This window comes from Lampetra planeri, chromosome 20 (genome assembly GCF_965212315.1).
Source record: "Lampetra planeri chromosome 20, kcLamPlan1.2.h2, whole genome shotgun sequence".
In the NCBI taxonomy this organism is placed as follows: domain Eukaryota; kingdom Metazoa; phylum Chordata; class Hyperoartia; order Petromyzontiformes; family Petromyzontidae; genus Lampetra; species Lampetra planeri.
The window spans coordinates 12,136,114-12,150,108 of record NC_136126.1 but is presented as its reverse complement, the minus strand read 5'-3'; the positions used below and the strand labels follow the sequence as shown (position 1 = coordinate 12,150,108).

The 13,995-nt window shown below is 50.6% G+C and overlaps 1 protein-coding gene across 6 annotated transcripts in view; it reads left to right on the top strand.

Moving 5' to 3' along the window:
- The window catches only part of LOC144724456 (ras GTPase-activating protein nGAP-like), a 589,022-nt gene that overhangs the window by 367,305 nt on the left and 207,722 nt on the right, over nucleotides 1–13,995 (top strand). For all 6 annotated transcript variants that reach the window (XM_078603594.1, XM_078603592.1, XM_078603590.1 and 3 more), the window contains one exon: nucleotides 6,158–6,252. In XM_078603594.1, the coding sequence (XP_078459720.1) occupies nucleotides 6,158–6,252 (95 nt within the window). The remainder of the gene's footprint in view (nucleotides 1–6,157; nucleotides 6,253–13,995) is intronic.

The window sequence follows — 13,995 nt, the reverse complement described above, 5'->3', positions numbered from 1 at the left end:
ACGGTGAAAAAGAAGTCCACATGTAATTTTGGTGACTCGAGTCACTCCTTGCAAATGCGATCTACGTTGTCCCTCAAGATCTCGTATCTAATTAACAAAACAACTTAAATAAACTGAATGAACAAGTGACTGCGTGAATACTATAGCAACAGGGCAGCAGAATAGTGCGTGTGATAGCAATCACCATACACCGAGATTTTTTGTTGCATGTGTTTTAAGGTATTGCATTACTCCGTGCCTCTGTGTCATACATCCGCGCTTTGCAAAGGGACATGGAATAATTCTGAGCCTCTGATTGAACGTTTAATTGAATTTTCTTACTGCTACTCGCACGGTGTCACGCCCAAAACATTGCGAAGCGGAAATGTCCTGGTGTCAAATGCGACTTTTTGCCTTTTTTTCTGCGGATTCTCACTCGCTCGATAAGTAATGGAATTTCCTGGTGAACCCCAAGCAACGATGACGAGCGGTGTTCTCGCGCCCGTTAATCGTTATCGCGCGCGGGCAAGAAATGCGCCGTCCATACCCCAGCACACAGCGCCCAATGCACTAACACCGTGAGTCACATGTCGGGACGTGGAGCTCCCTCAACGGCCAGGTGTTTACTTGCACCTCTTTGCACGCCTGGGAAACGAACCGCGTCAAGGTCAGGGGCATGGACATGGGTCACCGTACACTTGCAGAGGAGCACGTTGTGGCAGACTTACAGGCAAAATGTATTTAAAGGGCCCTGATATTTATTCCAATGAATTGTCTGCCGCTATACGTATGGTGTGTAAAAAACACACGTTCGGCCCTTTGGTACAAGATGTTACCTCTAGTGCACGTGAGAGAATGCAGATTTCTATCTCATTATGTTCAAGCGGTGCAGGGTCAAACGAGTTACGTTCTCGTGCACAGAGAAGTGGCGGTGTGCTCTGATGAAGCACTCGACAAACAGCCTTCACCTGGGTTTCAAGAGCTGGAAACCTGTGCAACGTTTCAATTCGGTGCTCAAGAATGTACAACAACGTGCATTGAAACGTCTTGACTGCATCGACTGCCTCTTCGTTCAGAGGCATTTTAAATTCATTCCATTTTGTCTTTTGTCAAAGGGGTTCTTTTTTGCAAACCTGCTCTGGACGGGTTCTAGACATTTCCCCCCCTAAATTGTTATAACGGGTCCTCTGCAATGCAGCAGTTCTCACCCTGTGGCTCGCGTGAGCCCCACCCAAAGGGGGTGCAGTGGTCTTTCATGTGTGGGAGGGGGGGCACAGGCTTCGGCATGGATACCGTGCTGGAGAAATTACTTGTAAAGGGCTCTGTAGTGTCCTGTGTCTACTATCCTACATTCGATCATGATTGAGCCGCACGTGGAATTTATCATAGGCACCGGCGCTTCCATTATATCTAACATAATTTTCTGGGCGTTTTACCAACTTTCCATTATTGGTTTGGTATTCTTTTCCTTCAAGTAGCAGAGTGGACATCAAGGGAAGATTAACATCGAATGAGAAGAGTGGGCGTGGGCAGGTTGAGTTGCAGCCCGGGATGATGGCCGGCGGTCGAGACTAACGATGGAATGGCAGTCAAAGGAGGGAACACGCCCGAGAGAATCCCCGCCGAAAGTTTGATGGACGTGTTTGAGCAAACCATGGGATGGGGGGAGGCGGTGAGCAGTGGGCTTGATTGGGGGGCGCAACCGCCACTGCGGTGTGGACCTGCGTAGGGCGTTAGCATGGCACGCCTGTGGCCGTGTTTTTAGTTTGATGGCGAGGTCTCGCCGCGGACAGCAGCGGAGGGACTGAGGACAATTTGCGTCTCGGAAGAGAGCCCAGAAACCACGCAAGTGTCGTTTACCTGCACGTTTGACGAAAATGAGCAGGGAATCGACACAAATCAATTTGAATGCTTCCAAAACATCCAACGATCTTGAAACCTCGCAGCTGGATATGGTATAGTTCATGAAATGTAAATGGCCATTACCATGCAAATGGATGCGTTTAGAGTCTCGAGACAGCTCCGTTCGCAGTCGGTCAACATTGCTGACTCACGAAAGTAAACGGAACGGTAACATTTCGTACTGTGTGGCCCTCCGTCACACCGGCTGGTATTTACATGGATGATATTAATAATTCAATATTCTCAACGAACCGTCCGCTCTGACATTTGACCCAGTTGAATTGGAGTATAACGAGACAGCGACGGTATGAGGCCGCCCACGTTTGCCACGCAGGGGTAACCAAACTTGCCTCTTTTTATTTTTTTAAGCAAGCATTGCAAACAACTCGGTGAGACTGTAATTAAAAATGTTGTACCAGTGATATTTGTGAGTTGTCATTGGTAGCTGGCGTTCTATGACCAGGACATGTCGCTAAATCGACGTACGCACCGATAAATAGTCCATAAAGTAAGGATTATCGGTTCTCTTTGTTCAGACAGTGAGGGAAGGTGAAACTCGTTGTTTGCATTTCATTTCGGGGAAAAATGAAGTTGAGCTAATGGGGCTGACAGACGTTAGTTGCTATTTATCTGAACAAATACCTCGCGTGGCTTTTCGTATCCGGTGACGAACGATGATTTTGTTTTTAAAGTTTTAGCCTACAGCGTGAACACTTTTTAAGAAAGAAGTCCCCGATTGTTGTAATGACCTGAATGTGCTTTTTTTACTTCCCGTAAACTTGAGAGGATTACACAGATCCCTGACATGTCACCGAACGCTCTTTAAAAAGGAGAGACGGTCGCGCGTACATTTCAGAGACGAAAATTTCACATTTATTTACGGATGCCCCGTTGATTCCTAACAGCCATCTCACTTTATTCTCAACGAGCGATTGAGTACTGTGAAGGCGATGGCTTCGTGCGTCACGGAAGGGCGTGCTAAAAGATTCAAGTCCGTTGAGACCGGTGGGAGACGTGGAGAGGCCTTGAAATATAAAAAGAAGATTTCTCACTTATTTCTTTACAGGGGTATCTATACATGGATCGACTTGTATTTATATTTTAAAAAAGACGTTTAATTTTACATAAAATTTCAGGATAAGAAGAAAAAAAATGTGTAGCCTGCACAGGTTTACACGGTCGACAGTGGCCACAGTGGTGCTATGGAGAGAGCGCTGCTGCGGTGAGGAATGGCATGGTGGGGAGAGTCGAGGGCCTGCAGCATGAGTGGCATCAATCGCTGCCGCCACTCAGATTTCACAATGAACAATGATTTCGGATTGTCCGGATTGAAGGGGAGTGAAAGGCCACGAAAAAGCACAGACAGTACAAGTTGGGAACTCCCGCACTGCTTTTACCGATCGTGATGGAACACAGCCAAATCGGCGTAAGATGAACCAACAAAAATCCCACCGTTCATCTGGGATGCACGTGGGAAGTGGCTGCCTCTCATAGAAGGGCATCGTGCCTTCTAGCAGGCCACGACACACCCGAGGAGAGGCTTTGCGCCATGTTGCGCTTCCCTTTCGCGGCAACGAGCGTCATGCAATCCGGGAGAGACTGGCTGCCTTGCGCACCCTGTCCTGCCAGGCGCGGCCCTCACCGCAACGGTGCCGCGTACCGCAGAGACGCAGGGCGCCGCCCCTCCCCGCCCCTCCCTTCACAGCTCGCGTAGCCAGACGCAAAGTAGAACGTTAATTTAAATCTGACATCGGTGTAACGCTGACCACCGTCCCCCCACCGGCACACGCATTTTGCCTCGGTGTCAATTGCATAGCATCTGCTGTGATCGCTACTTGGCGTGTCGTTGAAGGACAGCTGGAATTGATCCTCAGGAGGACCTTATGGGCGCACACACAATTAAATGTAAGTGGGGGCACTTAATATCATCTGTACGCACGCGTCGTTGTCCACGCGCAGATGAAGGTCCGAATGCCTGCACAGACGCGTCGCTTAAGACCCCTCAACTAATTAGCTTCCACGGTTGCCCGCGAGCGTCCGTCGAGACGCAGGGGTGGCAGAGGCCCAGGGTGTCGCACGTGGAGCAAGTGCAGTCTTGTTCTCCTACAACGCGTTCCTGGAGAACTCCACGTTATGGAAAAAACGCGTTGTAATGAATAATATATGATATAGGGTCAAGCCCAGTCGGCGATAACACGTGAGATGCGTACGCAGGCTGAACAAAGACTGCGGCGCGTGGGTAGCATCAAGAAGCATCCAGCAGCATCCCGCCTCGTGCGATGCTATGCCGAGGCAGCCGTACAACTGCTTATTCCTACCTCGCGCGACATAGTTCCGTTCACTCAATCGCGTTTTATCCAATTTGCATCCGCTTTGTAAAAAATGCGTTCCCTGATACATTAATCGCATTATATCCAATTCGCGTTATGGAAACAATATGCAGCGTTATAGGAGAACAGACTATGTATGTATGTATGTTGAACTTCTTTCGCACCGTACGTAACCACACCTTGCGGGGTTGAATAGCGAGTGTCGTGCAGCTCGGCTGCCGTTTCTACCCTGAGTCAGATGGCCTTGCCAGCGAGTCATGCCAGTGTTCGATGGATGATGCTCGTAGCATTGGGTTGCTTATTGGCATTTTTGCGTGTTTTTTTTGCTTGTGTTAAGTTGGTTGTCCTTCCCTCCACACCTGATTAGCACGGTTGGGCTACGTACGCTCCATGAGGAGGCTATACACTGCTGATGGGACGTAGTGAGAATTAAACTGGGGTGAAGGTTACCATTAAGACATTCCGATCTGAAAAATTAGAGGTAATGATTCGCCCCCTGGGTGACTCCCATAAATGTCGTGATTAAGGATTCGAGATAGGATTCAAGTATTTGGTCTCTCTTTTTTATATTTGTTGCAAATGTAGCGGCCCTTGGTGGCTACCGGGGTCACAAAAAACCCATTACGTAGAGCGTGTGCAAATTGAAAAGCATTGATTGTTCACCACGCGATTGTGATGCTTTTATGATGAGCTTAAAAAAATCAATATTAATTAATTGATGCGTCTTTACACCCCCACCTCCCTCCCTGCTGGAAAAAAAACGATAGTGCGCTCACAATCCACCAAGCCAGCGAATGTTTATCCTGTGAGATAATACAGCGGATTATTTGTAACTTTCGGCAAATAGGCGAGGCATTTTTTACATTGAATCGAGCGCGCATTCGGAGGGTAATGTCGGCAAGTGAGGCTGGGGGCAGAGTGATTCTCAATCTCGGCTGGTCACGCAGGCTAGGCTGCATGCTAACACCGGCCGCCGAGGTGCAATCCACTTAAAGATAACAGCAACAACAAAATCCGAAGGCATCTTGACACCTACCCTGATTTAATGTTTGCAGCTGAGCTGACGCTGCAGCATTCGGGCCCATTGCGTCAGCAGAATTAGCTTTTCTCATTATTTTGTAGGGTGGGAGAAGTATAACGCACGTAGAGCCAAGACAATAGAAAGTTTGTGTCCATGTGGTTATTATATAAATTGCCCCAAGGTGTTACAGCAACCATCGTAAAAAAAAAAACTTCTTCGGTATCCTCGGTATGTTTTCACCGTGGATGTGATGCAGGTGCATTGCTTTCGAGAGAGTGAGCGTAACCTGGGACCTACGGCTGTGAGGTTGTAGGTCTATGTTCATGTTCAATTCCTGATACCTGGAAATTCCTGTTGAGTTATTTTACCAACAGACAGCCTACAATGTCGCCTTCACATGTCCATCTCTTCACAACAAATATTTTTTACACAACACAATATACCGCACTGTCTTCTGGAAGTGCTCAGCAGCATTGCTTCAAGACAAGTAAAACTAGACTGGTGTCGACATTTAGTTTCTCGTCAGCAGAAGGCTGTGCTGTAAATGGCTGTACTGTAAATGTATGCTAACACATTTACAGGACAGTATTCCTAATTTTTTAATCTGTTTACAGAACTTTCATAATTATGCCGTAGTTTGATAATTACCGCATTGTGTTGTGTTCGCGAGGTCGGATCGTTTGTGACACCACCCTGTCGTAGCCGCCTCCGCCCCCATCTTGCAAATAATGTCATGGGATATTTGTGGTGGTAATTTGGTAATTTTGCACGGAGATCACTTGAACGGCTGTGCAAATCAAACCACCGCCTCTGTGTGGGCCGATTTATTTATTTATTTGGACGGTATGCTCATGTCCGGTTGAGCTCCACGGTTACCGGTTAGGCGCGTCCAGTAACCGGATGCTTGCATCCCGTGTGCCGACAGATTCTCCCGAGCCGCGCACGGGCCGACGACTCGTGGTGCCAGGCGGCGCCATGACGGAGAACGGAAACCCCGACGACACGCCCACCTCCTCCAAGGTGAGCTCCCTCCCCGTCTACCGGCTGCTGGAGAATTGCTCCGCCCGCAAACTGTCACGTTGAAGCGTCTCCTTCGCACGTTGTGCCTCGCTACTTTTGGGTCGTTTCCGTCACTCCTCGCGGTGTCTCCGCCACTTGCTCCGTCCGCCGCTGTGCCCGTCAGCTTATACGGCTTCCATCCCCTCCATTGTTTTGCTGTTTGGTGTCCAGTGTTTGGAGATTGAGGTCCAGTCAGATCGCGGTGTTGTTCTTCCCCGAGCTCCTCCCGGTGTTCCCTCCATCACTGTCCTCCGCATCCAGGCACCATTCACCCCCCGGTCATGCGTCCGGCATCTTGCAGCCTCCTGCGCGTGGCATCACTCAGCAGCCTCGAATCTTTGTCTCTCGCCGCGTCTTCAAAGGCATCCTTGTTAATTGCTCTTTATAAAAAAAAAGATTTTATATAGAAGGCAGTGATTCTCCTGTATTCTTCTTATTTTTTTTCTAGCATAGACTCTTAATGAAAAAAGGAAGGGGAGCATTGAGCTACCCGACCATGTGTTTGTTGGCTTAAATATCAAATGGGCAAGAACACGTGGTCACAATGTATCCTCTTTTTTGCATTCCATGGCAAGGAGGAACTAGGTAAATAATGGCATCTGGGTGCGTACGGAGAGACGGCAGAATCACGTGATTTGAGTGGGTGGGGGCAGCCCAGCACCATTACCATGGGAATAGTGGGGGTATATTAATGGTAATGGGCCTGCACTGAAACAATCAGCGTCTAGTTTCACTTCGCACTGAACGTAGCCTTGTCAGTGCGGAGGTAATCTGTGCATCGGCACTTCAGACCCGGCAGTAATCTTCAAAATTGCCAAACAGTTTAAGGACCGTCTTCATTGTGTCAAGAAATGCTGCTTGACAAGAAACAAACGCCCAGCTTCCTTATCTTTGGTTACAGATATGATGACATAATGGGAGCTTCCATGTTACAAGAGACAATGGGTTCGCAACTTGTGGACACAGACTCTGAAGTAACTGGTCCATACGGTTTAATTGCTTTATTTTTCGATTTAAAGCTTTCGTGACTGCAGGGATTCATCTTCTTGATTCTTTCGGTAAAGTCACGCAGAAGGGAAGTAATAAAATAATAAAAATAAAACATAATAAAATAATTCTCACGACGTTTCGGCCACAACGCAAGCAGCCGTCCTCATGTGAAACCAGGTCTGTCGAGGCGACAGCGTCTGAATGAAACAGCACACGTCCTTGGAGCATATATATAAGCTGGGTTGGAAGGGGGGGGGGGAAAGGGCGTCTTGACAAAAGAATTTGCATATCAAGAGGAATTTAGCATATTTAGGGGAAATGCAGGTATGTGATTAGTACTACTTATGTCCGTGCATTATGCAGGATTAGCAGCATCCAAGGGAGGGGATATGGGAAATGCAGGTATGTGATTAGTACTACTTTGCCCGTGCATTATGCAGGATTAGCAGCATCACATGTCGTTTGGTTTCTCCAATGTAACTCGTACCACAGAGGCAACTTAGTTTGTAGACGCCAGGGTGCTGTATATCTGGAACCACATCTTTTACAGACGGGACCAGATCACGGATTTTATGTACTGTGTTGAATCGGACCTGGATCTTGTGTTTTATCAGGAGTTTATACTTTAGTTGTTTACGTGGTGGTTTTAGTTACTGCAGCTACATACTATTAACACTTCTTCCCTTTATTAATGCTACCCCTATCCCCTCCCTGTGATGCTATTGTATTAGTTTATTACTTCCCTTCTACGTGACTTTACCGAAAGAACCAAGAAGATGCTTTATTTTTGTTTGGTCGTTTCAAACGTCAGGTGAAAATGAAGTAGGTGGCGTGGGAGGACGCTGCAAAGGGAAACGTCGCTACAAAGATGAGAATCGATGGTTGCTTGAAAGGGCGCGTTTTGTCGCGTGCGTCGGTGAAGTTGAACGCGGTTTTTGATCATTATCGTGCGCCGAGCCGGGTGGCCAGCCGCCTCATCGGCAGCACGGAGAGAGGGCCCTGAGCCCATTGGTGAGCCTGGGCACAGGGGGGGGGAGAGGGCCCTGAGCCCACCGGTGAGCCTGGCCACAGGGGCGGGGGGGAGGGCCCTGAGCCCACCGGTGAGCCTGGCCACGGGGGGGGGGGGGGGGAGAGGGCCCTAAGCCCACCGGTGAGCCTGGCCACGGGGGGGGGAGAGGGCCCTGAGCCCACCGGTGAGCCTGGCCACAGGGGGGGGGAGAGGGCCCTGAGCCCACCGGTGAGCCTGGCCACAGGGGGGGGAGAGGGCCCTGAGCCCACCGGTGAGCCTGGCCACAGGGGGGGGAGAGGGCCCTGAGCCCACCGGTGAGCCTGGCCACAGGGGGGGGGGGAGAGGGCCCTGAGCCCACCGGTGAGCCTGGCCACAGGGGGGGGGAGAGGGCCCTGAGCCCACCGCCAGTGAGCCTGTCCACAGGGGGGGGGAGAGGGCCCTGAGCCCACCGGTGAGCCTGGCCACAGGGGGGGGGAGAGGGCCCTGAGCCCATCGGTGAGCCTGGCCACAGGGGGGGGAGAGGGCCCTGAGCCCACCGGTGAGCCTGGCCACGGGGGGGGAGAGGGCCCTGAGCCCACCGGTGAGCCTGGCCACAGGGGGGGAGAGGGCCCTGAGCCCACCGGTGAGCCTGGCCACAGGGGGGGGGAGAGGGCCCTGAGCCCACCGGTGAGCCTGGCCACAGGGGGGGGGAGAGGGCCCTGAGCCCACCGGTGAGCCTGGCCACAGGGGGGGGAGAGGGCCCTGAGCCCACCGGTGAGCCTGGCCACAGGGGGGGGAGAGGGCCCTGAGCCCACCGGTGAGCCTGGCCACAGGGGGGGGAGAGGGCCCTGAGCCCACCGGTGAGCCTGGCCACAGGGGGGGGGGAGAGGGCCCTGAGCCCACCGGTGAGCCTGGCCACAGGGGGGGGGGGAGAGGGCCCTGAGCCCACCGCCAGTGAGCCTGTCCACAGGGGGGGGAGAGGGCCCTGAGCCCACCGGTGAGCCTGGCCACAGGGGGGGGGGAGAGGGCCCTGAGCCCACCGGTGAGCCTGGCCACAGGGGGGGGGAGAGGGCCCTGAGCCCACCGGTGAGCCTGGCCACGGGGGGGGAGAGGGCCCTGAGCCCACCGGTGAGCCTGGCCACAGGGGGGGGAGAGGGCCCTGAGCCCACCGGTGAGCCTGGCCACAGGGGGGGGAGAGGGCCCTGAGCCCACCGGTGAGCCTGGCCACAGGGGGGGGGAGAGGGCCCTGAGCCCACTGGTGAGCCTGGCCACAGGGGGGGGAGAGGGCCCTGTGCCCACCAGTGAGCCTGGCCACGGGGGGGGGGGAGAGGGCCCTGAGTCCATTGGTGAGCCTGGCCACAGGGGGGGGGAGAGGGCCCTGAGCCCACCGGTGAGCCTGGCCACAGGGGGGGGGGAGAGGGCCCTGAGTCCATCGGTGAGCCTGGCCACAGGGGGGGGGAGAGGGCCCTGAGCCCACCAGTGAGCCTGGCCACAGGGGGGGGGGGGAGAGGGCCCTGAGTCCACCAGTGAGCCTGGCCACAGGGGGGGGGGGAGAGGGCCCTGAGTCCACCAGTGAGCCTGGCCACAGGGGGGGAGAGGGCCCTGAGTCCACCAGTGAGCCTGGCCACAGGGGGGGAGAAGGCCCTGAGTCCACCAGTGAGCCTGGCCACAGGGGGCGGGGGGGGAGAGGGCCCTGAGTCCACCAGTGAGCCTGGCCACAGGGGGGGAGAGGGCCCTGAGCCCACCGGTGAGCCTGGCCACAGGGGGGGGAGAGGGCCCTGAGCCCACCGGTGAGCCTGGCCACAGGGGGGGAGAGGGCCCTGAGCCCACCGGTGAGCCTGGCCACAGGGGGGGAGAGGGCCCTGAGCCCACCGGTGAGCCTGACCACAGGGGGGGGGGGGGGAGAGGGCCCTGACCCCACCGGTGAGCCTGGCCACAGGGGGGGGAGAGGGCCCTGAGCCCACCGGTGAGCCTGGCCACAGGGGGGGGAGAGGGCCCTGAGCCCACCGGTGAGCCTGGCCACAGGGGGGGGGGGGAGAGGGTCCTGAGCCCCATCGGTGAGCCTGGCCACGGGGGTCACTCAGCGGAAGTCACATACGGCTTGCTTTCTCGTGTGATCCAGAGACAAAATGCCATCCGGAAATGTGTAAATGTTAGTGGTGTTCCTACGGTTAAGGGGTTTAAAATATGATGGTGTGACTTTAATTGATAGTCCAGTTTCTAGCAAAGCCAATCCATGATATGGAATTAATAAATAGTCAATGACTTGAGTCAGTCGGGCATAGTTTGGATCGGATTGTAGACTAATAACACTTTGCTGCAATAATAAATGAGTGATGATAATAATATGCTCGCAGATAGACAAGAATAATATAAAAGATCAAGAGTAGAAATTCACCAATTAACGAACATAATTGAAAATTAGAAATCCATTGCAGGGCGAATATTTACCTTGAATGTGCTGCATGGTGCAGGCTGGCCACCTCGCCTGCATCGATTTACAAACCAGAATGGATTCGCGAGAAAGAGCGTGTGTGGGATTGGGCGTCCACGAATCGGTCGCAGCGTTCACGAGCCACGCTAATTACAGAGTCAAACTGCCGCTACGTTGAGGGGAGAGAAAATTAAGGGGAAAGGAGTAGTTATAGAAGGAGAAATTAGACAGTGAAAAGGAGTAAGTACGAATAACTTAATCAACGCGCCATCCGAAATCTTTAATAATAATTTAATCACGTTGGTTGTATTGCTGCGTGTTCACAGTAATTTTATAAAGTATAAAGAATCGGTTGCAAGCTGAGATGAGGTAAAATACTGTTTGCTATTCTATAAGCACTGTTTGGTTATATTTACTTACAAGGTCAATCTCCTGAGCCGGCAGGTTGGGACAAGTCCAGAATCGTGCGATGTCCCAATCACAATCTGATCTGATGCTGTGTACGCCTATCGGAGGTTTTTGTGAGTGCCATGGGCAGCGGAGAACGAGTATTTCCCCACGACAAGAAATTAGACTTTCTAGATTTGAAGTTTTCGTGACTGCAGCAATCCATACTCTTTGGTTCTTTCGGTAAAGTCACGTAGGTATTTATACCTACATGACTTTAGGTATTTATATTTATACCTACGTGACTTTACCGAAAGAACCAATCAGTATAAATTAGAGTCTAAATTTGACTTTGTGTCTGTGGTGGTGGCAAAAACCGTAACAATTGAAGTTCGTTCATTTTTCGTAATCCAAGTCCTCATGTAGCAGACGTTCAAATGCAAAGGCTCAAAATCCAATGTAGGTTTTTATATGAAAATACACTGCGTTAACGTTTGATGTAGTTGTACAAAATTTAATAGCAACGTGTTTCTCTTCAGAACTTTGTGGGAAAGATTACAATATGAACTCTCAGCATGATTTATTTTTAAAAAATTTAAGACTATATACATTTTTAAGTTCAAAACTTCGGCATTTTTTAAATACATGATTATACGCCATTATTTTCTGGACAAATTTTGCCTTATTCAGTTTTCTGAGTGCATACCCGCTCTCTGTATGCGATCTGTTTGTGTGAATAATGGGTTGGTAATTTTTTTGTATTGTCTGGGTGGTGTACGCGTGGTTTCCACTGCATTATCAGTGACGTCTCTCTTCATCAGATGGGCTACATCATCATCACTGTCACCTTTTGATGGGACGGGCAGGCCTGTGTTTAGGCTGTCTCACCTGTCATTCCTACAGCGTCAGTCCGAGTGGCAGTGGTTATCCCATTTCCGATAAAGCCTCCACCATCCTTGTCGTGTGGTGACAGGAATACAAGCAAACCTCGCCCTATTTGCACCAATGGCAAAAACCTTTTTATAAATACCAGCAAGATGACTCCACAATAAATTCGTTTTTATTTGTGTAACATTGCAGAACGGTATTTGCCTGCATGCAGATATGTGGACATCGCAAGGTTGCAGCAGCTAAACACTCAACAATATGTGCATTTTAGCTTTTAAATAAATAAAACATAACAATACATTTGATTATTTGAATACAGGATGTTTATATGTAGCTGACTACAGTAATAGGGAGAGAGTATCGAGGAAATTAGCATTATTCCACAGCTTCCACACGCCTCCCATCGGTCTCCGTACACCGGTTACATCTTGTAATCATCTCCTCTGTCACATAGCAAGCCATCACTATCACAATATCCAATCACCTGTTGAGGAGACAGTGCATGAGGGTCATTAGAAAACTCGTGGAGATATCTATTAATGGATCACTCTTGTATACAATGGACACATTAAAATTAAAATTTCTACAAATGTAACGAGTCTGCACAAACTCAAATAACATCGTCGGAATTGTGAAGGGTGTGATTGTATGATAGTTGCCTGCATATTGTGGATGCCCTTGTAATCCTTTCAATATCACCTGCCACGTCTTGTAACACGTAGAGTGGTCTGTATACTTCCAAAATGGTCCTGTTCAGGTTACTTCGTGAGGACCTCACAGATTCTTAGGAAAAAATCTGGCCTGCATGTAGAAGCCTCCTCTATACAAGGCCACAGAGGTTCTGGCACGTAAACCCACATCCCCCCGGCCGTGCCAAAACCACCAATCTGGCACAATCGGTGTGCCAGATGCAGCCCGCACGTGATCCGAGTGTGAGTTGACTCGCTTGCTGGCTGCTTCTAATGATGTCAGGATCGGCTTGTATGGGGCAGGCCCCGTGAGTCTTGCCACCGGGGCAGCTGGTGGCGGTTGTTCTACCGCGTCCAATGTGAGGCGGAGGAAAGGGGGTACGATTTTCAGAAGAGCATCAATCATCTTGGACATAGAAAGTGGCAGTGGTAGTGCCACTTCAGTTTTTGCTGCCGCCTTTGTGCTGCTTTTAGATTTCATGTGACACAGTTATTTTTGTTGCTCATTTCTATTTTCTTCACTCCTGTTACTCCTTTTCTATTGCTTCTGTGAATTTGATGATTCAGGTCACTGACTCATGGACCTGGTCTCCTGAGTTCTCACCCGGTTCAGCAGCTACACTTGAACTTGGTCATTGAACTGTCCGCGTTTGGTTTCTGACTTTTCCCCCATCCTGTACACCCGCACTCCTGCAGCCGTTAGTCCTGTAGCCGTGGTTAGTCCTCAACATGCCTTTGTGTGCTGCTCGATAAATGTCGCATTGTGAATGATGAGTTTGTTTGTGTGCGCATAGATATACAGGGTGACAGGGTGTTTTAAAACAATGTTAACACTTATATGGGACTATCGTTTTTAATGGAAAAAGAAACGGATAATACACTGTAACATGATAAATGTATGTTAAAGTAAAAAAAGTCAAAGAGTCTCCACTGGAATCTTCTCCGGGTGGTCTCCAGAGCCCAGAGGCACATTTCTCGTGGTATTATTGCGAATTCTCAGAAGTGTTACAATTTCTTTGAAGGCACCCTGTAGAGGAAGACCACCCAACCACAATTAATTGTAAATACAATTACTAACGTGGCTGAGCCAGTGTATGGATCTTTGTCGGACAACGCTACTGAACAGATTGGGTGGTCTTCTTCTTCTTCGTGTGGGTGATGTCGATGTGGAGCATCAGCTATAATTTTTAGTGAGGTGGTTGGGCCAGATGATTTGGTCAGGAGTAGCGGAGTGGCGCATCGCTGTGATGATGCCTCGTTAGAAGTTTCATGGTTCTCTTCTGGGTGACCACAGTAGCCCACCGGGGAGTTTTTTTATTTCCCACTTG